The following is a 25,228-nucleotide window of genomic DNA, read 5'->3' on the forward strand; positions in this document are numbered from 1 at the left end:
TACCCAGACCCTTATATCCCAGCAATAGCCCATGAGAGTTTCCACACACACAATCAATAGCAGAGCTCTTCCCATTACCCCAGCTTCTCACAGTCCAGATTACTCTTTGTCCAATATCCATTACCTCCTTCATCTTTACTCCAAGACACTCAATATCCTTCAAAATCTGTTGCACTCAACATATCTAAACTTCTCACCCACTATTTTCACCATGCTTCTGCTAGTCTAGGCAAGTCACTTCCTCCACTGGCCCACAAACACATGATCATTACTTTGTTCATGGTATTCCCTTCTTCTGGAATGCCATCTTCATACTCTTCCGTCTACTAAAATCCTGTCTGGGGGTTTCTGGTTTCCAGTCTGGCACTGAATAAGCTTAGCAGTCACCATTCTGTCCTAACACAAGTAAAAGGCTGAAATGAAAAAATCAACAGCTTTTCTCCAATCTATCAAGCAAATGAGGTCACATGGCAAACAGCTGCCTTGAAAACTGAAGAGACAGACAGGTGAATAGAGAGAATCACAACTTACTGGAGCAGAAACTTCTCCAGGAACCAGTGCCAGGGTAGGAAAACCTTAACTGTAATCGACAAATTGCTGGAGGCTCAGTGTGGACAAGTCTGAGAGTTTAAAAACTCCAGGGAAACCCAGTCAGGGAGGGAGATGGGGGCATCCCCACACTTCGAGAGTTTTACCTCCAGAAGTTGTCCAACCAGGTTCTCACAGAGAATACTAGAGAACAACCCCTTGGCGCTTCTAGAAAGGGGAAGGAAAAGTAACCATTCTGAAATACACCAGACCATTCTGTTCTTAACAAGGTTTGCTCTCAGGAGAAACTATTTAACAAGAGCCTAACCTGTTAGGGTTTTATCAGAGCCTATCCTATCTGAGGGAAAGGAAATACCCAACTCCAGCTGGCTCTAACCTTCCACAGAAAAGTGGGGAAATACCCAACTCTAGTCGTCTGTAGCCATCCTGTCCCACCTACGCAAGGCTGGGGAAAAACTGAGAAGCATTTGTGAAGTTCACAGTCCAGGCCTTCCCCGACACAATACCACCATACCATTAAAGGCCTACTTTCCAGAGTTCCTTTCACCCAGTACCTCATGTCCAGACTTCAACAAAAAAATTACAAGGCATACTGAAAAGCAAAAACACAGTTTGAAGATACTGAGTAAGCATCAGAACCAGAATGAGATATGGCAGAGATGTTGAAATTACCAGACCAGAAATTTAAAACAATTATGATTAATATGCTAAAGGTTCTAATGGAAAAAGCAGACAACATGCAAGAGCAGATGAATAATGTAAGCAGAGAGATGAAAATTCTAAGAAAGAATAAAAAAGAAATGATAGAGATCAAACACACTGTAATGAAAATGAAGATGGGCTCATTATTAAACTGGATACAACTGAAGAAAGAATCTCTGAACTTGAGGATATTATAACAGTAACTTCCAAACCTGAAAAGCACAGAAAAAAAAAGACTGAAGAAAACAAAACAGGATCTCCAACAACTGTAGAACAACTACAAAAGGTATAAATTACATGTAATGAAAATACCAGAAGAGAAGAAACAGAGAAAGGAACAGAAGCAATATGTGAAGCAATAATGACTGAGGATTTTACCAAATTAATATCAAGATACCAAACTACAGATCCAGGAAGCTCAGAAAATAAACAGAATATATGAAAACAAAAAACAAAAAACAAAAAAACACAACAACAACAAAAAACAAAAGGAAAAAACCATAAAAACATTAAAAAAAGAAAACCCAAAAAAAACAAAAAGCACACCTAACATATCATATTCAAACTTCAGAAAATCAAGCATAAAGAAAAAAAAAAATCTGTATAGACACCAGGGGTAGGGGAAAACATCTTACCTACAGAGGAACAAGGATAAGAATTTCATCTGACTTCTCCTAAAAACCATGCAATAGAAGAAAGTGGAGTGAAATATTTAAAGTGTTGAGAGAAAAAATCACACACTGAAGAATTCTGGACCCTGCAAAATTATCCCCCAAAGTGAAGGAGAAATAAAGATCTTCTCGGAAAAAGAACTGAGGAAATTTGTCAGTAGCCTAGCCTTGCAAGAAATGTTAAATGTTCTTCAGAGAGAAGGAAAATTATATAGGTCAGGAACTCAGATCTACATAAGGCAAGAAAAAGCATCAGAGAAAAAGCAAAGGTGAAATAAAATGTTTTTTTAAATTCTTACTATTTTGGAAGGAATATTTCTCTAAGCAGCAGGTCTCAATAGCGGGCTTAAAATATTCATAAACCATGCTATAAACCGATAGGCTGTCATACAGGCTTTGCCATCCCATTTACAGGACAAATAACAGTTTGTTTCAGATGTTCACAGCAACAATGTATCTGATTATATATGCTTGTCTGTGTGAATACATATGTACATATATAAAAGGTTTTGTAAGCTTGTGTATAAGTAAAATGAATGACAGCAGTGAAACTACAAGGGAAAGGAAAGAAGAATAAGGAATATTTCATTATTATAAGGTACTTGTACTACCTGGAAGCTGTACAGTGTTACTTGAAACTAGAGTTGGATTAGCTGTAAGTGTATAGTGCAAATTCTAGCGCAACAACTAAAAAAAAAGTTTTTAAAAAAGTAAAACAGATATGTTAAGAAAGAGGAATCATATAAAACGCTCAATCAAAACTACAAAAATGGGCTGGGCGCGGTGGTTCACGCCTGTAATCCCAGCACTTTGGGAGGCCAAGGCAGGTGGATCACGAGGTCAGGAGATTAAGGCCATCCTGGCTAACAGAGTGAAACCCTGCTTCTACTAAAAAATACAAAAAATTAGCTGGGCGTGGTGGCAGGTGCCTGTAGTCCCAGCTACTTGGGAGGCTGAGGCAGGAGAATGGCATGAATCCAGGAGGCGGAGCTTGCAGTAAGCCGAGATCATGCCACTGCACTCCAGCCTGCACGACAGAGCAAGACTGTCTAAAAACAAACAACAAACAAAAACAAAAACAAAAAGACACCTACAAAAATGCCAGATGTGGTGCACACTTGTAGTCCTAGCTACCTGGGAGGCTAAGGCCAAAGACTGCTAGAACTCGGGAGTTGAAAACCAGCCTGGTCAACATAGCTAGACACCATTTCTTAAAAACCACACACACAAAAGACAGAGAAAGAGTAGTAGAACATGAAAACAGAAACAAAAGAAAAGGGCAACAAAAAGAAAACAGTAATAAATATGGTAGATATTAACTCAACTATAACAGTACTAACTTTGAATGTCAATGGTCTAAATGGATCTATTAAAAAACAGACATTTCAGCATGGATCAAAAAATAAGACCCAACTATATGTTGTCTACAGGAAGCACACTTTAAATATAAACGCACACACAGATTAAAAGTAAATGGATGGAGAAGGATATACCATGTTAACATTAATCAAAAGAGAGAAGTAGCTATATTGATTTCAGACGAAGCAGATTTCACAGCAAAGAAAGTTATCAGGGATAAAAAAGAGGCGATACACATGATAAAGAAGTAAATTCTCCAAGAAGACATAACAATCTTTGACATGTATACATGTGCCTAACAACAAACCTTCAACATATGTGAGGCAAAAACTAACAGAACTGCAAGAAGAAATACATACTTGAGACATTGAAGTTTTAGTTCCAGACCACCACAGTAAGGTGAATATAGAAATAAAGCAAGCCATACTTTTTTATGTGTTTCCCAGTGCATATAAGAGTTATGTTTATACTATAGTATGCAACAGCATTACATCTAAAAAGACAATGAGCATACCATAATTTAAAATACTTCCTTGTTAAGAAATGCTAATGATCATCTGAGTCTTCAGTGAGTCATAATCTTTTTGCTGGTGGAGGAACTTGCCTCAACATTGACAGATGCTGACTGATAAGGGTGGTGTTGCTGAAGGATGGGATGACTGTGGCAATTTCTGAAAATCAGATGACAATGAAGTTTTCTGCGTCAACTGACTCTTCCTTTCATGAAGGATTTCTCTGTAGCATGGGATGCTGTTTGACAGCACTTTGCCCAGAGTAGAACTTCTTTTGAAATTTGAGGCAATCTTCTCAAACCCTGACACTGCTTTATCAACTACGTCTACATAATATTCTTGTCATTTCATTGTTGTCATTTCAACAATGTTCAGAGCATCTTTATCTGGAGTAGATGCCATCTCAAGAGACCACTTTCTTGGCTCATGCATAAGAAGCAACTCCTCATCCATTCAAGTTTGATCATGAGATTGCAGCAATTCAGTCACATCTTCAGGCTCCACTTCTAATGATAGTTCTTTTGCTATTTCACCACATCTGCAGTCTGGAACCCCTCTAAGTCATTCACAAGTGTTGGGATCAACTTGTTCCAAACTCCTGTTAATATTGATATTTTGACCTCTACCCATGAATCACAAATGTTCTTAATGGCGTCTAGAATGGTAAGTCCTTGCCAGATGGTTTTTAATTTACTTTGCCTAGATCCATCAGAGGAATTACTAAATATCCCAGCTATAGCCTTACAAAATGTATTTCTTAAATAAGATGACTTGAAAGTCAAAATTACTCCTTGATGTATGGGCTGCAGAACAGACGTTGTGTTAGCAGGCATGAAAACATTTATTTCCTTGTACGTCTTCATCAAGCTCTTGTGTGGCCAGGTGCATTGTCAATGAGCAGTAGTATTTTGAAAGAAATCTTTTTCTGAGCAGTAGATCTCAACAGTGGGCTTAAAATACTCAGTGACTCACGCTGTAAACAGATGTGCTGTCATCCAGGCTTTGTTGTTCCATTTAGAGAGCACAGGCAGAGTAGATTTAGCATAATTCTTAAAGACCCTAGGATCTTCAGAATGGTAAATGGGCACTGCCTTCAACTTAAACTCACCAGGTGCATTAGCTCCTAACAAGAGGGCACCCTGTCCTTTGAAGCATCGACTTCTCCTCTCTAGCTACGAAAGTCCTAGATGGAATCTTCTTTCAATAGAAGACTTTCATCTACATTAAAAATCCATTTAATGTAGCCACCATCATCCATGATCTTATCTAGAACTTCTGCATAATTTGCTGCAGGTTCTGCCTCAGCACTTGCTGCTTCACCTTGTACTTTTATATTATGAAGACAGCTTCTTTCCTTAAACCTCATGAACCAAACTCTGTTAGCTTCACATTTTTCTTCTGCAGCTTCCTCAACTCGCTTAGCCTTCGCAGAATTGAAGAGTTAGGATCTTGCTCTGGATTAGGCTGTGGCTTAAGGGAAACATATGGCTGGTTTAATCTTCTATCCAGACTACTAAAATGTTCTCCTTATCAGCAATCAGGCTATTTAACTTTCTTACCATTCATGTGTTCATTGCAATCATGCTTTTAATTTCCTCTGCATTCACAACTTGACTTACTGGTGCAAGAGGCCTAGCTTTCAGCCTGTTTCAGCTTTCAATATGTCTTCCTCATTAAGCTTAATCATTTCTAGTTTTTGACTTAAAGTGCGAGACATGCAACTCTTTCTTTCACTTCAACACTTGAGTCATTGTGGGGTTGTTAATTGGCCTAAATTCAATATTGTTGTGTCTCAAGGAATAGGAAGGCCCAAGGAGAGGGAGAGATGAGGAACAGCTGGTTGGTGGAGCAGTCAGAACACACACAACATTTCTCAATTAAGCTCACCATCTTATACGGGCATGGTTCATGGTGCCCAAAACAATTATAATAGTAACATCAAAGATCACTGATCACAGAGCACTATAACAGATATAATAATAATGAAAAGTTTGAAATATTGTAAGAATTACCAAAATTCTTGACACAGAGACATGAAGTGAGCAGCATATGTTGTTGGGAAAATGGCACCAATAGACTTGCTTGACACAGGCGACAGGCCTTTAATTTGTAAAAACACAATAAAGCTAAGCACAATAAAACAAAGTATGCCTGTAGATGAACCCACTATTATAGATGAAGACTTCAATATTTCAAAATTTCTCTACATCAGAAATAGACAGATCCAGCAAGCAGGAAATCAGTAAGGACATAGTTGAACTCAACAATACCATCAATCGACTGGATATGGTGGACGTCTATAGGCTACTTCACCCCAAACAGCAAAATAAACATTATTCTAAAGTTTACATGGAATATTTACCAAAATAAACCACACTGTGGGCCACAGAACACACCTTAACAAATTTACAAGAACAGAAATTATACAATGCCTGCCCTCAGATAACAGTGGAATTAAACGAGAAATAATAACTAACAATAGCTAGAAAATCCCAACAAACGTGCACAGTAAAGTTCTCCAGATGGCTTTAGACAGACCAAGTTGTCCCCCTTTTTCACTTGTGGTTCTAAAGAATAACTGTAGAATATGCTGGGGATGTAATATCTTGAGATAAAAGGGAACTCATCAGAACAGCGTAGGCTGTTCCAGCCTCTCCTAGAAACAAGATGTGTCTGTTCAACATTTTAGCCCAGTATGTCATGTCACCCCGGCATATAAAACCCAGGGCAGGCTGCTTTCTAGGGTCCCTCAGCTGCAATGCAAGTGAGACACGTGCAGCCAAGATTCCATCCACCCTGGGTGGCTTTCCTCAGCCTCAGGGGACAAGCGCACAATGAATCCCTAGGCTTCTGTTGTCCCTTGCTGCCTATCTGTAAGAAATAAACCCCCTTCATGAAACATGTGGAAAAGTGTTCTGTCTCACCTGACTCAGATGTAGCCCAAGGTGTAGTGGGCTGAAGTAGCAACCAGTGCATAGTGAAACTGCTTCGCAACTTGGAGATTAAACAACACAATTCTAATAAATGGATCAAAGAAGAAATCACAAGAGAAATACTTTAAAATGTTAAACTAAATAAAAATAAAAACACTACTTATTGAAATTTATGGGATGCAGCAAGAACAGTGCTTAGAGGAATATTTATAGCATGAAATGCATATATTAGAAAAGAAGAAAGATCTAAAATGAATTATCTAAGCTTCACCCTTAGGAAACTAGAAAATGAAGAGCTAATTAAATCCAAAGTAAGCAGAAGAAAAGAAATAATAAAAATTAGAGCAGAAATTAATGAAACTAAAAACAGGAAATCAATAGCAAAAATCGATGAAACCAAAAGCTGGTTCCTGGAAAAGATCAATAAAATCAATAAGCCTCTAGGCCAGACTAACTGGCTAGAGAAAAAAGAAAAGAGAGACAAAAAAAGAAGAAAAAGAGAGAGAGAAAACAAATTATTAACATCAGACATAAAAGGCAGGACATCACTATAGATCCTATATACACTGAAAGAATAGTAAATATTATGATACATCTGGATAGACCAATTTGTTGAAAGACATAATCTGTCAAAACTCACACAAGAACAAACAGACAATGTGAACGGGCCTATATGTAGTTAAAACATTGAATCAATACTTAGTAACCTTTGAAAACAGAAAGTACCATGCCACATGGGTATGCTGGTTCATTCTACCAAATATTTAAGGAGGAAATCACACCTATTCTCTATAATCTTTTTCAGAAGATAGAGGCAGGGGAAATACTTACTCATTCTATGAGGCCAGAATTACCTTAATATGAAAACCAAACACTGACATTAAAAGAAAAACAAAAAGGTGAAACAAGACGGATGAACAGAACCCTTCAGTGATCATCCCCCCTGCAGGAACATCAAATTGAATAACTACCCACACAAGAAAGCACTATTGTAAGAATCAAACATCAGGTAAGCAATCACAGTACGTGGTTTTAACATCATATTAAGGAAAGAGGCACTGAGGAAGGTAGAAAAGATAGTCTTGAATTGCCAACACCAACCCCTTCCCCATCCTCTGGCAGTACAGCTTGGTGCAGAGAGAATCTGGGTGCTTGGGGAAGAGAGAGTACAGTGATTGTGGGACTTTGCATTAGAATTCTGGGCTGCTCTGCCACCCTGGAAATCAATAAGGGGCAAAATTCAGTCAGTGTCCATGGAGGCAGCATTTAGACCAGCCCTAGCTAGAGGAATATCATCCATCCCAGTGGTCGGAACCTGAGTTCTGGTTAATGGCTAAAGTGCTCTGGGGTAGGCAGTCTAGGCCTCAAGGATGGCAATTCCTGGGCAAGTCTGGGCTCAGAGCCAGTGGACTTGGGGTATATGTGGCCTACATATATACACCAGCTGGGACAGTAAAGTGGGTGCTTCTGTCACTGCTCCCCCAACCTCAGGCAGTGCAGCTCAGCTCCAGGAAAGGCTTTTTCCTTCCACTTGAGGAGAGGAGAGGGGACAATAAAGAGGACTTCATCTTGCAACTTGGATACCAGCTCAACCACAGCAGAACAGGGAGGCAGGCAGAGTCCTGAAACCCTCATTCCAGGCTCTAGCTCTAGACCCACACTGGGCCAAAAGGAAACTCGCTTCCTTGAAGAGAAGGGCCCAGTGCTGGTAGGATTCAGTCTGCTGCCTTAAGAGCACTGGGCCCTGAATAAGCATCAGTGGTACATAGGCAGCTCTCACTGTGGGCCCTGGGTAAGACTCAGGGCTGTGCTGGCTTCAGGTATGACCCAGCACATTCACAGCTGTGGTGGCCACTGGGAGAGACTCCTTCTGCTCAGGGAAAGGGAAGAGAAAAGGGAACTTTGTTTTGCAGTTTGGGGACCAGCTTGGCCATAGCAGGGTAGAGTACCAAGTGGACTCTTGGATCCCTCATCCCAGGCCCTGGTTCCTGGATGGCATTTCTGGACTCACCCTGGGCCAGAGGGGAGACTGCTGCCCTGAAGGGAGAGACCCAGGCCTGAGAGCATTCACCACAAGCTGACTGAAGAGCCCTTGGGCCTTGATTGAACATCAGCCAGTAGCCAGGCTGCACTTGCCATGGGCCTGGGGCAGTGGTGGCCATAGAGAGAGACTTCTTCTACATGTGGAAAGGACAGGGAAAAGTGGGAAGGACTTGCAGCTTGGATGCCAGCTCAGCCACAGCAGAACAGAGAACCAAGTAGATTCCTAAGGTTCCCAACTGAAGGCCCTTGTTCCCAGATGGCATTTCTGGTCATGACTTGGGCAGGGGTGAGGCCTGCTGTCCTGCAGAGGACATAAACCAGAACAGATTTGCTACTTGCTGACTGAAGAGCCCTTGGAGCCTGAGTGAGTATATCGAGTATATCGAGCCTGAGTGAGTATATCGAGTATATCGAGTGAGTATATCGAAGAGATATCTATAAGCCCTTGGAGCCTGAGGAGCAGCCAGGCAGTGGTCACTGCAGGCCCTGGGAAAGATCCAGTACTATGCTCACTTTGGATCTGATCCAGCACAGTCCAAGCAGCGATGACCACAGGAGTGCCTGTGTCACCTCCTCCCCCAGCTCCAGGCAGCTCATCACAGAGAGAGAGACTCCATTTGTTAGGGAGAAAGTAAGACAAGAGAACAAGAGTCTTTGCCTGGTACCCAGAGAATTCTTCCAGACCTAATCCATGACCGCCAAGGCTGTACCTTCATGAGTCCATAAGACTGGCAGTACTGGGCTTGGAGTGCCACCCCCAATGCAGATACGGCTGCAGTGACCAAGATTTAGATCACAACATTCAATTTCCTTTGAATACTTAAAAAGCCTTCCTAAGAAGGATGTGTACAAACAAGCCCAGACTACTGAGACTCCAATAAATACCTAACTCTTCAATGCCTAGACATTGACAAACATCCACAAGCATCAAAAACATTCAGGAAAACATGAACTAGCCAAATGAACTAAGATAAGTCATCAGTGATCAATCCTGGAGTGACATGTGACCTTTCAGATAGATAATTCAAATTAGCTCTTTTGAGGAAGCTCAAGGAAATTCAAGACAACACTGAGAAGGAATTCAGAATCCTAACAGATAAATGTAACAAAGGAGATTGAAATAATTTTTAAAAATCAAGCAGAAATTCTAGAGTTAAAAGATTCAATTGACAAACTGAAGAATACATCAATCTCTCAACAGCAGAATTTATCAAGCAATAGAATTAGTGAGCTTGAAAACATAGAGGAGACAAAAGAAAACAGAATAAGAAAGAATGAAGCATGCCTACAAGATCTATAAAACAGCTTCAAAAGGGCGAATCTAAGAGTTATTGGCCTTAAAGAAGAGGTGGAGAGATCAAGGTAGAAAGTTTATTCAAAGGGATAATAATAGAGAACTTTCCAAACCTACAGCAAGATATCAGTATTCAAGTATTAGCAGGTTATAGCACAACAAGCAGATTGAAACCCAAAGAAGACTATCTCGAGGCATTTAATAATCAAACTTCTGAAGGTCAAGAAAAAAGGAAGGGTCCTAAAAGCAGCAAGAGAAAAGAAACAAATAACTTATAAAGGAGCTCCAATACATCTGGCAGCAGACTTTTCAGTGGAAACCTTACAGGCCAGAAGAAAGTGACATGACTTTCTTATCCTTAATAAGAAGTCCTTAATAATAAGTCCTTAACTTATCAATAATAACACGGAATATTTGAAGTGCTAAAGGAAAAAAGCTTTTACTCTGGAATAATATATCTGGCAAAAATGTTCTTCAAACATAAAGGAGGAATACTTTCCCAGACAAACAAAGGCTGAGGGATTTCATCAACACTAGATCTGTCCTATAAGAAATGCTAAAGAGTTCTTCAATCTGAAAGAAAAGGATGTTAACAAGCAACAAGAAATCATCTGAAGGTACAAAACTCACCAGTAACAGTAAGTCCACAGACACACAGAGAATATTATAACACTGTAATTATGATGTATAAACTATTCATATCTTAGGTAGAAAGATTCAAAGATGAACTTAACAAAAATAGCTACAACAACTTTTCAAGACATAGGCAGTATCATAAAATATAAATAAAAACAAAATGTTAAAAGGTGGGGAGGAGTGAAGTTAAAGTGTAGAGTTTTCATTAGTTTTCTCTTTGCTTGTTAGCTTGTTTTTGCAATTAGTGTTAAGTTGTCATTAGTTTAAAATAATGGATTACAAAATGTTATTTGTAAGCCTCAAGGTAACCTTAAATTAAAAAAAAAAAAATCCTGCAACAGATACACAAAAAATAAAAAACAAGAAATTAAAACATACTACCAGAGAAAAACACCTTCACAAAAAGGAAGACAGGACAGAAGCAAGAAAAAATAAAAAGATCACAAAGCAACCAGGAAACAAATAACAAAATGGCAGGAATAAGTCTTTAACTTATCAATAACACAGAATGAAGAAGAAGGAAACTAGGTACCTATCTCTCACCATGTACAAAAATCAAATCAAAATGGATTAAAGACTAAGATCTCAAACCATGAAACTATTCAAAGAAAACACTAGGGAAACTGTCCAGGACATTGGTCCAGGCAAAGATTTCTTGAGTAAAATCCCCAAAGCACAGGCAATCAAATGGGCAAATTGCATCTCAGAGTTAAAAAGCTTCTGCATAGCAAAGGAAACAATCAACAAAGTGAAGAGACAACAAACAGAATGGGGGGAAATATCTGCAAACTATCTATCTGACAAGGGATTAATAACCAGAATATATAAGGAGCTCTAACAACTCAATAAGAAAAAAAAATCTGATTTAAAAATGGGCAAAATTAAGCCATGTTGTTACATGCCAGGAAAGGGTGCTCAACATCATTGATCACTAGAGAAATGGAAATCAAAAATATAATGAGATATCATCTCCTCCTAGTTAAAATGGCTTTCAACCAAAAGACAGGCAATAATGAATGCTGGTGAGGATGTAGAGAAAATGGAACCCTCATACAGTGTTGGTGGGAATGTAAACAGGCACAGCATCTGTGGAGAACAGTATGGAGGTTCCTCAAAAAATTAAAAATAGAACTAAACTTTGATCCAGCAATCCCAATGCTAGGTATATACCAAAAGAAAGGAAATCAGTATATCGAAGAGATATCTATAATCTCTTGTTTATAACAGCACTATTCACAACAGCCAAGATTTGGAAGCAACCTAAGTGTCCAACAACAAATGAATGAAGAAAGAAAATGTGGTATATATACACAATGGAGTACTATCCAGTCATACAAAGAATGAGATCCTGCCATTTGCAACATGGATGGAACTGGAGGTCATTATGTTAAGTGAAATAACCCAGGTATGGAAAGACAAACTTGGCATGTTCTCACTCATCTGTAGGAGCTAAACATTAAAACAACGGAATTCATAGAGATAGAGGGTAGAATGATGATCACCAGAGGCTGGGAAGGGTGGGGAGTGGGTAAGTAGGGGGTGTTAATGGGTACAAAAATATAGTTAGATAGAATAAATAGGATAGAGTATTTGACAGTGCAACAGAGTGACTATAGTCAACAATAATTTATTGTACATCTCAAAATGACTAAAAGACTATAACTGGAATGTTTGTAACACAAAGAAATGATCAATGCTTGAAGCAATAGATATCCCATTTTCCCATCGTATGCCTGTATCAAAATTATCTCATGTACCCCATAAATATATATACCTACTATGTACCCATAAAAATTTTTAATTAAAAAAAAACCCAGAAAACTATAGACCAATATCTCTCATGAAAATAGAAGCAAAAAATTCTAAAAAAAAAAAACAGTACTCAAATCCAACAATGTGTAAAAAGAATTAAATATCATGATCAAGTGAGATTTATCCCAGGTATGCAAGGCTGGTTCAGCATTCAAAGATCAATTAATGTAATCCACCACATCAACAAGCTAAATAGCAAAACTCTATGAGCACACCAATAGATACAGAAAAAGCATTTGACAAAATCTAATACTTACGCATGATAAAAACTCTCAGCAAACTAAAAATAGAAGGAAATTTCCTCTACTTGATAAAGAATATCTACAAAAAACCCTACTGCTTATATCATACTTAATGATGAAAAAGTCAAAGCTTTTCCACTCAGACCAGCAACAAGGAAGTGATGTTCCCTCTCACACTCCTTTTCAACACCATACTGAAAGGGCTAGCTAATGCAGTAAGTCAAGAAAAAAAATAAAAGGTATACAAATTGGGAAAAAAGAAATAAAGCTGTCTTTGTTCACAGATAACATGATTGTCTATATGGAGAATCCAACCAAAAAACTGGAACTAATAAGCAATTACAGCAAGATGGCAGGATATAAGTCTAATATATAAAAATCAATCCTTTTCATACATACTAGCAATGAATAAATGGAATTTGAAATTTAAAACACATTACCATTTACATTAGCACTGAAAACAATGAAATACTTAAGTATAAATCTAACAAAATATGTATAAGATCTATAAGAGTGAAAGTATAAGACTCTGATGAAAGATATCAAAGAACTAAATAAATGGAGAGATATTCTATATTCCTAGCTGGGAGGACTTAATATTGTCAAGATGTCAGTTCTTCCCAACTTGAATTATAGATTCAATAAAATTTTAATCAAAATCCCAGCAAGTTACTTTGTGACTGTCAACAAACTGATTCTAAAGTTGTATGGAGAGGTAAAGATGCAGAATAGGCAACTCAATATTTAAGAACAAAGTCAGAAGACTGAGACTATCAGACTCCAAAACTTACAATAAAGCTACAGTTATCAAGACAGTGTGATATTGGTGAAAGAATAGACCAATAGATCAACGGAAAAGAATAGAGAGCCCAGAAATAGACCTACATAAATATACCCAAATGATCTTTGACAAAGGAGCAAAAACAATACATATGAGGAAAAGACAGTCTTTCAGCAACGGTGCTGAAACAACTGGACATCTACATGCAAAAAAATCTAGACGAATTTTACACTCTTCAAAAAAAATTAACTCACAATGGATCACTGACCTAAATATAAAACATAAAATTACAAAACTCCAGCCGGGTGCGGTGGCTCATGCCTATAATCTCAGCATTTTGGGAAGCTGAGGTGGCCGGATCACCTGAGGTCAGGAGTTCAAGACCAGCCTGGCCAACAGGATGAAAACCCATCTCTACTAAAAATACAAAGATTAGCCAGGCATGGTGGTGTGCGCCTGTAGTCCCAGCTACTCGGGAGGCTGAGGCATGAGAATTGCTTGAACCCAAGAGGAGGAGGCTGCATTGAGCCGAGGTCACACCACTGCACTCCAGCCTGGGTGACAGAGGGAGACTCTGTCTCAAAACAAAACAAAGAACAACAACAAAAACAACAAAAACCTATAAAACTCCTAGATGATAACTTAGGAGAAAACCCAGATGGCCTTGGGTATGGCAATGACTTTTTGTTATAATACCAAAGGTATAATCCAGGAAATAAATAATAGATAAGCTAGACTTCATTAATATTAAACACTTCTGATGTGCAACAAACAATGTCAAGAGAATGAGAAGATAAGCCACAGACTGGGAGAAAACATTTGCAAAAATCATATCAATGATTTAATCTAATAAAGGACTGCTATCCAAAATAAGCAAAATACTCATAAAACTCTACAATAAGAAAGTAAACAAACAGATTAAAAAATGGCAAAAGGCCTGAACAGACACCTTACCAAAGAACATATGTAGATGGCAAGTAAGCATATGAAAAGATGTTCAATATCACATATCATTAAGGAATTATAAATTAAAACAACAATAAGATACAAATACATATCTATTAGAATGGCCAAAATCCAAAGCACTGAGAACACCAAATGTTGGTGAAGATGTAGGGCAACAGGAACTCTCAATCATTCCGGGTGGGAAAGCAAAGTGGTACAGCCACTTTGAAAGATAGTTTGGCAGGTTCCTACAAAACCAGACGTATTCTTACCATGCAAGCCAGCAATTGTGCTCCCTGATAGTTACCCAAATGCATTGAAAACTTACATCTACTTGAAAACCTGCAGACAGATGTTTACAGCGGCTTTATTCATATACAAAACATGGAAGGAATCAAGATGCCCTTCAGTAGGTGAATAGATAAACCATGGTACATCCAGACAATGGAATATTATTTAGCACTGAAAAGAAATGAGCTACTAAGCCATGAAGACATATGGAGGAAACTTAAATGCATATTACTAAGTAAAAGAAGCCAAACTGAAAGGGCTACATACTATATGATTTCAACTATATGACTTCAAAAAAAGGCAAAACCACAGAGATAGCAAAAAGATCAATGGGTTCCGAGAGTTGGGAGAAGGGAGCAATTAATAGGCAGAGCACAGAGGATTTTTAGGGCAATGAAACTATTCTGTATATTACAATGGTAGATACACGTTTGTCCAAACCCATACAATGTAAAATATCAAGAGTGAACCCTAATGTAAATTATGGACTTCATGTGATAATGATGTGCCAATGTAGGTTCATGAACTGTAAGAAATGTACACTATGGTGTTCAATGTAAATAGTGGGGTATGTTGGACAACTATGAGGATGGGGGGTATATGGGAATTCTTTGTAGTTTCTGCTCAATTTTGCTGTGAACCTAAAACTGCTCTTAAAAATCTAAAGTTTATTAATTTAAAAAATCCTATCTGTACTTTAATGTTCATCTCTTCCTTGAAACTAGCCTTAATTCTTTTCTAATTTATCTGACAATTTTTCACAACAATCAGCATCTATTCTCTGCCCCATTGTAATTCTATGGGGGAAAAGCTTATCTTCACAGACAGACCAAAAACTCTCTGACGGTTGGCACACAATGTTAAGCAAAATTTACTAGTCCTCACCCATGGGCAAGGACTCAAGAAACCAGCCCATAAATACTACAGCTGTTGTATAATAGGTCTGTGGATTCTTACAGATTCTTTACACTAGTATACTGAATTTCCTCTAGAGTAAGGCCCAGGTGTCCCCCAAAATTAGAAATGGATTAAGGAGAGAGAACTCCACCCTTAACATCACAATTTTCTCAGCAACAGCAAGGCAAGACTACACTTGGCTTGACCAGTAGAGACTCTATTTTAAGCTGTGTTGTTCCAGAGGAACAGCTGAGAACCATTTTAAATGTAGCCACTGCCCAGTGCAAGATCTAGTGTATCACACCTTAGTGAACACATATTTGCTTTCTTCCCAGGATCTCCTATACAGCCCAATAATTCTTGCTAGGAATTAATCTCTCCTAGGATTTAATCTCAATTTTCTTTTTACCTTATCCCACATTTCCATCCTTCTAAAAATATGTAAGAATGTAGAATCCACAGCGGGTTATTATTGTGGTTTTGTCTTTTTAAAAATAGTCTCTACCCAGTTGGCACATATGTAGTGAAAGGGAAAAAAAGTTTTAATATTAACAAACACCATTATGAAACTCTGTGCCATACTAAATGGACCTTATTTCTCTCTCTCTCTCACCCTTCTCAGGATTTTGACAACTTGCTCATGACCCTACCTCTTGGTTAGCTTCAAAGATCTTGCTCATTTAAATCTAACTTTCTTCACTCCTAGCATTTTTGTTAACCATCTCCTAACCTCCTCCAGTTTAATCCCACTTCCCTGGTGCTGAGGAAAAAAAAAAAAAAGGCTCTACACAGTCTTCCAGGCCATGTGTCCCTAGCATGTTCCAGAATTTCTGAAGAACTCTCAACATCAGCATCAGCCCCATCCACACATAAAAAGTTGAATATACAACAATTTCCTCTTTGTGTAGTTTAATTTTGGGGAGTTCTAGATCTATTATTACATCCAAAACTATGAGTCACTCAAAGGTTAGAAAAACAAGAAAATACATGGACCAGCACTCAAATCCTATTCTCAAACAGAGCGGCCTGGTAAATTCCCAGAGGCCCATATATAAGCACATGTCATCCATTTTGAAGCACATTACTTCCTTTCATTTCCAATCTCAGTACTTATATTTATGGGGGGTAATTAAAGAATTACAATGCAGTTAGTTCCACCAGAGAAAATGATTAAAGCATATATTCATTAATGACGAAAATGTAGGGAAGAGGTCTAAATGATGAAATCCAGGACAATACTTTCTGATATCAAAATAGTGTACTCATGTAAGTTCACAAGAGTTTTTAGACAAGGTTTTATTTTCAAGGTCCAATACATATTTACAAGCCTATACAGCATTGGATTACAGGGTTGATTCCTATAAAGAGTTTAAAAACCTGATTATCATCAGAGAAAGGATACAGAAAAAGAACTAGAACATGGGACAAAGAGAGGCAAATGAAAAATGGAGATTCCAAACTCCAATTGTTTTTAAGACAGAGTCTTGCTCTGTTGCCCAGGCTGAAGTACAGTGGCGTGATCACAGATCACTACAGCCTCCATCTCCCAGGTTCAAGCAATCGTCCCACCTCAGCCTCTTGAGTAGCTGAGACTACAGGCATGTACCACCACACCCAGCTAAGTTTTTTATTTTCTGTAGAGATGGGGCCTTACTATGCTGCCCAGGCTGATCTTGAGCTCCTGGGCTCAAGTGATCCTGTTGCCTCAGCCTCCCAAAGTGCTGGGATTATAGGCCTGAGCCACTGCACCCAATCTCAAACTCTTTCCTTTCTTTAAGTCATGCCATAGACTTTGGAATAAGACAACTAAACTTGCAATTAGAAGGAACACATTACAAAAAGGCAGGACAAGCAACCTAGAAACCATCTTCAACACAGGAATTTCCCAAAAAACATATTTACCTCAGTGTAAAAGACAAATACCCCTGGAGAAAGGGTGAAAAGCGAACTTAATGCTCACAGTTCATTCTGCTTCCAACATCTGTGACCTCAGATAATGACGATGCTCACCATCATCAACATCAGCATCATCTAACACTTGTTCCCGCCAGAGGAATGCAGGTTCCAAGCAGGCAGAGATTTGTGTCTGTTTTGTTAACTGTGGCATCTGTAGCACTCAGAACTGTGCCTGAACAAAGCAGGTGCTCAATAAATATCTGTGATTAAATGAGGCATTTACTATGTATTGGGCACTATTTTAAGTATTTTACCTGTATGAATTTATTTAATCCTCACAACCCAATTATCCCTATTTTATGATGAGAAAATTGAGCCACTGACAGGTTCATGGGGGTTTACTGGTCCTGCTTTTCTCTAGCCTTCCTGATTTACCTTGGGTAATACTGGAGCATGTGCCGGGCTATGGTCCTGCACAGATTCCTAAAGGAATCAATCAGTGACTTCAAGACTCCTAATGCTACATAAAGTTCAACTTTTCCAGAAGTCTCCCTTTCTCAGTCACAGTCCTATGTGCTCTTGGCTAATTTAAGAGAGGCATTTAACCTCTGACCCAACACAGTGGCAAGGACTGTTATATGTCCATCTTGAGTGATGTTGGAAGACCCTTCTGAGAATAACAATAACCAAGAATTTTCCTCAACAACGTTTAGGGAGCAGTTGTCTAGGTAACAAAATACCCACGTTCACCCCTGATCTCTTTCTACCTTGATTTCTTGTATTGTAACACAGTTGGGAGTTAGTCCTTACTAGAGAACATAAAAACAAACAGATGATGAAATGGAGACATTTAAAGCTAAGTACCTTGTCCAAAGTCATGCACTAAGAATCTTGAAAAGGACGGGAGGGAAACAGATGCACACGACTGCATGCCATCCCACTACCTCTCATGCCACTATTAGTACTCCAACGTGCCTTGCTCCAAGCGTGATGTTCAGCTCACAATTCCCTTGAGAGTTACTTCCTGGAAGATAGGGAGGATCCCACAGCACCTAAAAATAGTAGCTTGCTGCTGGATAAAAGAAACTAACACTTCATTAAAGATAAACCTCCTCTCTCAGGTCCAAAAATATAAAATGTTAAATGTTCCAATTATGTCAACAAATTTGCTACCAAAAAAAAAAAAAAGACAATGCGGAGTACAAAGGGGAAAATGCTCAATTAAAAAACAAAACAAAACAAAAACAGATATCTTCCTGCCCGGGTCTAGCCCATTAACAATTAATGCAGATAATATGGCTTGCTATTAAAGAAGTGTGGTATCAGTAAACTCTGCTTTACTGGTGGATCAATGGATCAATAGGGAAAACATCAGAAGAAATTATTTACATGTTTTACAGAAGATAAACTCAGAAGCCTCTGTGTCTCCTTAATCTTCTAAACACTTTGTGCCCTGCCTAGTAGTCAAGGAGAATCCAATGCTCTGAAAAACACGAATGAGGTAGGGAAGGCCATGACCTTATCTGGGCCAAGTAGACTACGATTCTATAACTTTAAAAAACGTTTTTAAAAAATTGCTGGAAAGATTTCTTCTTTATTACAATTTACTACGACATTAACACTCCATCAACCTGGCTGATCCCAAGAGCTAGAGTGTACAAGTATGTGCTGGGGTGGGTTGATCTAGCTGATGCATCTAGGTGAGGCAACAAAAGGCAGGCATGCAATGTTACAAGGATCAATTAACAATCTCTCTTTAGGGATAGAGATATGTTATTTTCATAAATCTATTTCCTCTGCCACCCTTCTGTCCTCCCCATCCCCCAAATCAACCATCCTGAGTGACGTAAGCATAAGAATGAAGAATTGCTTTTATTATAAGAGGTTTTCTGTACTATTAAATCTTTTTAAAATTCTCAAGCATTTGTTAAAGGACCGAAGCTCTCAATCTAGTGTAGAATCCTGAACCTTCAACCTTCCCTTTCTGGAATTAAAACATAAACTGTGATATGCAAAATTTCAATGAAGAAAAAAGTCTTCTCCAAGAATCTTTCCATTGATACCACAAAACAAAACAAAACTGAGCATTTATTAGGTTTAATAAACTATTTTAAGAATCTAACTTACCCTGTGGTGATTAGGGAGCCATGAATATAAGTCCCCCCTTGAAGATGAGGTATCCAGGGCAGAGTCGCCTCACACAATCTGAGTTGAGCCCAACAGGCCGGTTCTCAGTGTTTCAACTTGCAACGGAATGAGGTGGTAGTGAAAGCACTCCTCTTCACTGGCTCCTACCCTCTGTCTGGCCTGACACCATGGCCACCACTTATACTTGATAAGGTGTTGAGAATGGAGTTAGGAGAAAAAACCTCAGAGATGCACTCCAGTCAGAAGCAAAACCCTTTCTCAATTGAGCCACTAAATGACAACTACTGACTTTGGCTCTTATACTTTATACAGACCTAGCCAGGGCTGAGCTGAACTGCCTACTCCAAATTCACATGTTGACCCTCACCCCCAGCACCTCAACATGTAACTGTACTTAGAGAAAGGGCCTTTTCAAAGAGGTGATTAAGTGAAAATGAGGCTGTTAGGGTGGGCCCTGATCCAATCTGGTGTTCTTAAAGAAGAGGAATTTGGACACACAGAGTGACACCAGAGGTGCATGAATACAGAGGGATGACACGTGAAGAGGCAGCAAGAGGGCAGCCATCCACGAGCCAAGCAGAGAAGCCTCAGAGGAAACCCTCCCTGCCAACTCCTTGATCTTGGAATTCCAGCCTCCAGAACTGTGAGAAATAGATTTCTGTTGTTTAAGCCATCCTATCTGTGGTATTTTGTTACGGCAGCTCTAGCAAACTAATATAGACACTAATGGACATCACATACCTCTTCCTTCAAAAATGTTGGCCACTTGAGAACAAGAACCATAGCTTGTATAGCTCTGAATTGTGTACAGTCTATTACCCAAAGTAGGCATTTTACAAATATTTTAGATGATTATAATAGTTCAAGAGTATTCTAAACAAGGACAAAAGAGAGAGCTTTATAAACGAAGTTCATACTTTTTAGTCACATGCCAAAATTCTTCCCAATCTTGAGTCTGTCACTTAAGTTTTATAACCACAGGCCATCTACTCAGCCTCTAAAGTTCCTCCTTTATAAAAATGACAATAATAGCTACCTCATCAAGTTTTCATGAGGAAGCTCCCAGTACAGTACCAGACACAGTAGTTAACACAAATGTTAACTTGGCCCTTCCCTTTGCAAACAGCGAACATGAGCTCATGATCCTACTCATGAAAATACCCATGACCACAGAACAAGACAATAGTAGAAACAGGCCTAACTCTTCCGATAACGCTTCTAAAAACTTAAAACTTTGCTCTAAAGCACAAAGAGACCTTTGTCCTTTCTGCTAAAGGTAGTATTATAATATCATCAATAATATTCTATTTGAATTGTAGAAAAGCAAAGACTTCAATGGATATTATCTGCTCCTTTTCTATGCTAAAGGCATCATGAGTAGAAGAGGCATTTTCTACTCAATGTTTTTAGAATGAGATGTTTGATTTCTTGCCAAAGAAGCTATACTGAAGTCATCTAATATCAACAGCTCCCTGGATTTGCCTCTAAATACCAGAAGTTTTCACTTTTGCTCTTCAGGCAAGAACCCAAGCAGATGTGGGAGGACAATCCATGCTATTTCTATGTCTTCTGGCAAGATCTAGTTTTTTCTGAAGATGGAATGGAATCAAGAAGGCAAAGAAAACTATAGCCAGGTTCTCTCACAACTAGGACTTCTGTGATCTGAACGCTTTAGGACTGAACACATAGCCTCATGACACTTCCACTACACCATCTTCACCACTATATTCCCAGACACCAAAGATGCTTGTGATTTGCACGCTTTTGCCCTATTAAAAAATAACAAACAAACTTTCGAAATAAATGCTACTTGGGGAACATTAGAAGAATAAGGGGTGAAAGAGCTTGACAGTAAGAGAGGACTTCATGAATACTCTGAGGGAATGCTCCCATGTTATGACCTCCTGTCCTCCGGGAAACAAGAAGGGGTCAAGAAGGGAAAAGGGGAAGCCTGAGTCATGTTTCTTGGCATGTGACAGACAGCTCCTGAAATAGAAAGCCCTAGGTTTCAAGTCTCAGGGGTATCACCTTCAAATATGTCAATGTTCTAAGGGTGGATCGGTTTTCCCAACTGCTGAAACCCTGCTGTGAGGTGAGGTCCCCAGCAAAACACAAGCCTCTGACTGGGAGCCTTTGAGGTGGCAGGAGCCATGAGGAGTTCAAAGACAAGGCCGGCCAGTGGCTTGCACCTCCAAGAGCCACTGGGGTGAAAGGTTACTAAAGCAGGAGCCACTGACCAATAAAACTGTGTTTGGTCAAGCCTTCTCAGCAAAGAGACTAGAGATTCATTTCTGCTGGGCCTGGTTTTCTGAGTCACCCATGCCTGTGAATCCCACTGTTCCCTAGGCCAGATCAGGGAGTTCATTTGGTGATTAGCAGCTAACCAATGCTCTCTCTCCTGGCTGGTTCCATGAAGAGCTGAAAGGTGGATTGGAAACCTTTAATCAAGATGTGTCATCAAAAATAAATAAATAAGAGCACAACTTGGGTCAACTAGCTATAAAGGAATCTGCCTGGGCTGAGATTTCCCATGTTTGCCATGCTAAAACCAGGAGAAAGAAAGCATAAGTTTGTTTGATTAGAAAAGCAAATCTAAAACAAGCCTCACTCCAACAGGCACACTTGAAAGACTTGTCCCTTTTAATTAAAACACACACACAAACACAACACATGAAGGGAGTAAGAGGGGAGAAATCAAAAGCACACCTTATCCCCAGTGCTGCTATCATGACAGCCATGTTAGCGGGACGTTCTCTACTCTATTTTCTTTCCCACATAGCAACGATTCTGGAGAACACCAAGGAGACACTCTCTGGCAGGTTTTCCTTTTGGTCATGAATACTAACTCAGCAGTCAGGTGGCACAGCAGCCCTTTCCACTGTTATTACTACACATTCCCAGAAAAATGACATTGAGAATCGTGTAGGTCCAATACCATGTATCACTGCTGCACCTGACCAGAGGCACATGAGTCCTCTCTAAACTGCTTGCTGGTAGAGAGCCCCATCTTCTGATTAAGGGTTATAGAGATAAGCTCTGCTGGTGATTCTGAGGGAAGACCCCTGTGTATGTTCCCCAAATTGGGACTCTTGAAAAGAGGGAGCTACACTTGCTATGTCAGTGGCTGTCACTTTTTCTCCTTGCCCCTCCTCACCTGAAGAATGACAAACACCTATGAGTAGGAGTAGCTGTGGTTTGTTATGGCAGGGACTCTCCAGATAGATTCACGTCCCAAGCCCCCAGCCCAGAAAGCCTATAAAAATGGGAGTAGGAGTGGTATGTGAAGTTTGAAAATTCCCCCAGGGAATTGTATCCCTCTCTCATCTCACAGTCAAAAGTTGCTACAGTAGGAGATTAGACAGTTGAACTCCTTCTCTTCCATAGTCTCTAATCTAAAAGTATTCCCAAGGCCAGGTGTGATGGCTCATGCCTGTAATCCCAGCACTCTGGGAGGCCATGGCAGGAGGATCACCTTAAGTCAGGAGCTAAAGACCAGCCTGGTCAACATAGTGAAACCCCGCCTCTACCAAAAATACAAAAATTAGCCAGGTGTGGTGGTGCACACCTGTAATCCCAGCTACTCAGAAGGCTGAGGCAGGAGAATCGCTTGAACCTGGGAGGCAGAGGTTGCAGTGAGCCAAGATCACGCCACTTCACTCCAGCCTAGGCAACAGAGTAAGGCTCTATTTCAAAAAATTAAAGTAAATAAATAAATAAAAGTATTTCCAAAGATTATTCTTACTGATATATCATATGTGAAGTCATTTACCGCTTTCCAGTCAAAGAGATTCGGGGGCAATCATGATTTGGAGTTATTCTAAGCTGAAGGGAGCAGGACTGGGTCTAATACTCCCTATGCACTGCTTCACAGTCATGAGCATGTTACTCAGGCCCTTCAGTGTATCACTGGCCTCTAGGCTTCCTCATTCCCATCAAATGCCAAAATACCACATTGCTGCCCTCAACCATAGTCTGCAGCTTAAAACCAAAGGAAAAACTCAAAGGTCTTTCTAAAATATAAATAATACATATATAAGATCATTAAATCCTGATCAAATAAACCTGAAACTTAAAAAAAAACACAAAAAACTTCAGTATAGATAGACTTCAAACATTTGGAAAGAAACCACTTGTTCCTCTTCATAAGAAAGTATTGGAATCTGAAAGAACAAGCAAACTGCTTTCCTGCTATTAAAGTCCTTATCAAAATGGGCAGTAAGTACCCACTTAAATATAACAAATTAGCCTTTAAGGTACCAGTAGAAAAATAACTATATTGCCAGAAATGGCTTACATGGAGCTACTTTTGTACTCTGAGTGAAGATAATGAAATAAATACATGTGACTGTTGTCTAGACATTCTCAAGAACAGTAGCACAGAATTACAGGATGAATTGTGCTATTATAAAACTATAAATTATGCCATGCCAAAAATAATTAGGCAACTCCAAATTCTCTCAGCCTCTGTGATGCTTAAGGAGACACCATACACATAAGTATATAAGTTATTTTAATATTTATAAATAGAGACAGAAATCCTATGTTTCTGTTGTTGCCAATATTTGTAGCATGTTAGCCATCAACATACTAAATTCGGGCAAATAAACAAAGTGACTTATTTTATTAATCAGTTTAACCCTTACTTGAAGGTTTGAAAACACTGAGTTCTCTACCAAACATACTGACACTTGATAATTTACAAGTTATTGTATTGTAAACCTAGGTATTTGTCTAAGTAGGTATATAGCATGAATTCACAAACCTGCACTGCACTTCCTGTAATGAACATTATTTTTCAGAAATATTTGTCAAATGGTCCCACCCTGTGGGAAACCAGCCCCAAGGAATCAGATAATTCTTATATAGGCTGCAAATTAACATTTAACACTTTTATTAGACAGGCTATTTCCTAACGCAATATCCCACATTGGGGATTCATGACAAGGAATTAAACCAATGGTTAACTTTAGAGACAATTCTCCAACAAATGCCCAAGGAGCAAAGTATGACCATTTCACCCACTACCTTCAAAAGGCTATGTAATGAAGATTGTTCATGATCATAAATTTACTGACAACTTCCAACATACTTAAAAAGTATTTAGTTTGTTAAAAGTATATTATAAGCAATAACACCCAGTTCACTGTCCTAAATTAAATTTAACTAATTAGACGTTATCAACTTAGTCATCAGAAAAGTATGGAAAAGTGATTCTACCACTTTGGAGTTCGGGGGATTTTGTTTTGTTTTGCTGCTCATTTGGTTTTTGCACAATTACAGTTGGTCCCTTGTATTTGTGGTTCTGTATCTGTGGTTCCACATCCATGCATTTAATCAATCACGGATCAAAAACATTCAGAAAAAAAACTGTGCCTGTACTGAACATATATAAAATTTTCTTCTTTTCACTTATTCCCTAAACAATACAGTATAATAACTATCTGCATAGCATTTACATTGTATTAGGAAGTGTAATTAATCTAGGGGTAAAGTATAAGGGAGGATGTACATAGGTCG

The 25,228-nt window shown here is 38.9% G+C and overlaps 1 protein-coding gene across 1 annotated transcript in view; it reads right to left on the minus strand.

The window, feature by feature from the left end:
* Nucleotides 1-25,228, minus strand: part of EXT2 (exostosin glycosyltransferase 2) — a 157,080-nt gene that overhangs the window by 85,001 nt on the left and 46,851 nt on the right. Inside the window, 2 exon segments of the mRNA XM_025356328.1 lie at nt 22,035-22,106; nt 22,109-22,129. Coding sequence (XP_025212113.1) covers nt 22,035-22,106; nt 22,109-22,129 — 93 coding nt within the window.

This window comes from Theropithecus gelada, chromosome 14 (genome assembly GCF_003255815.1).
Source record: "Theropithecus gelada isolate Dixy chromosome 14, Tgel_1.0, whole genome shotgun sequence".
NCBI lineage: Eukaryota > Metazoa > Chordata > Mammalia > Primates > Cercopithecidae > Theropithecus > Theropithecus gelada.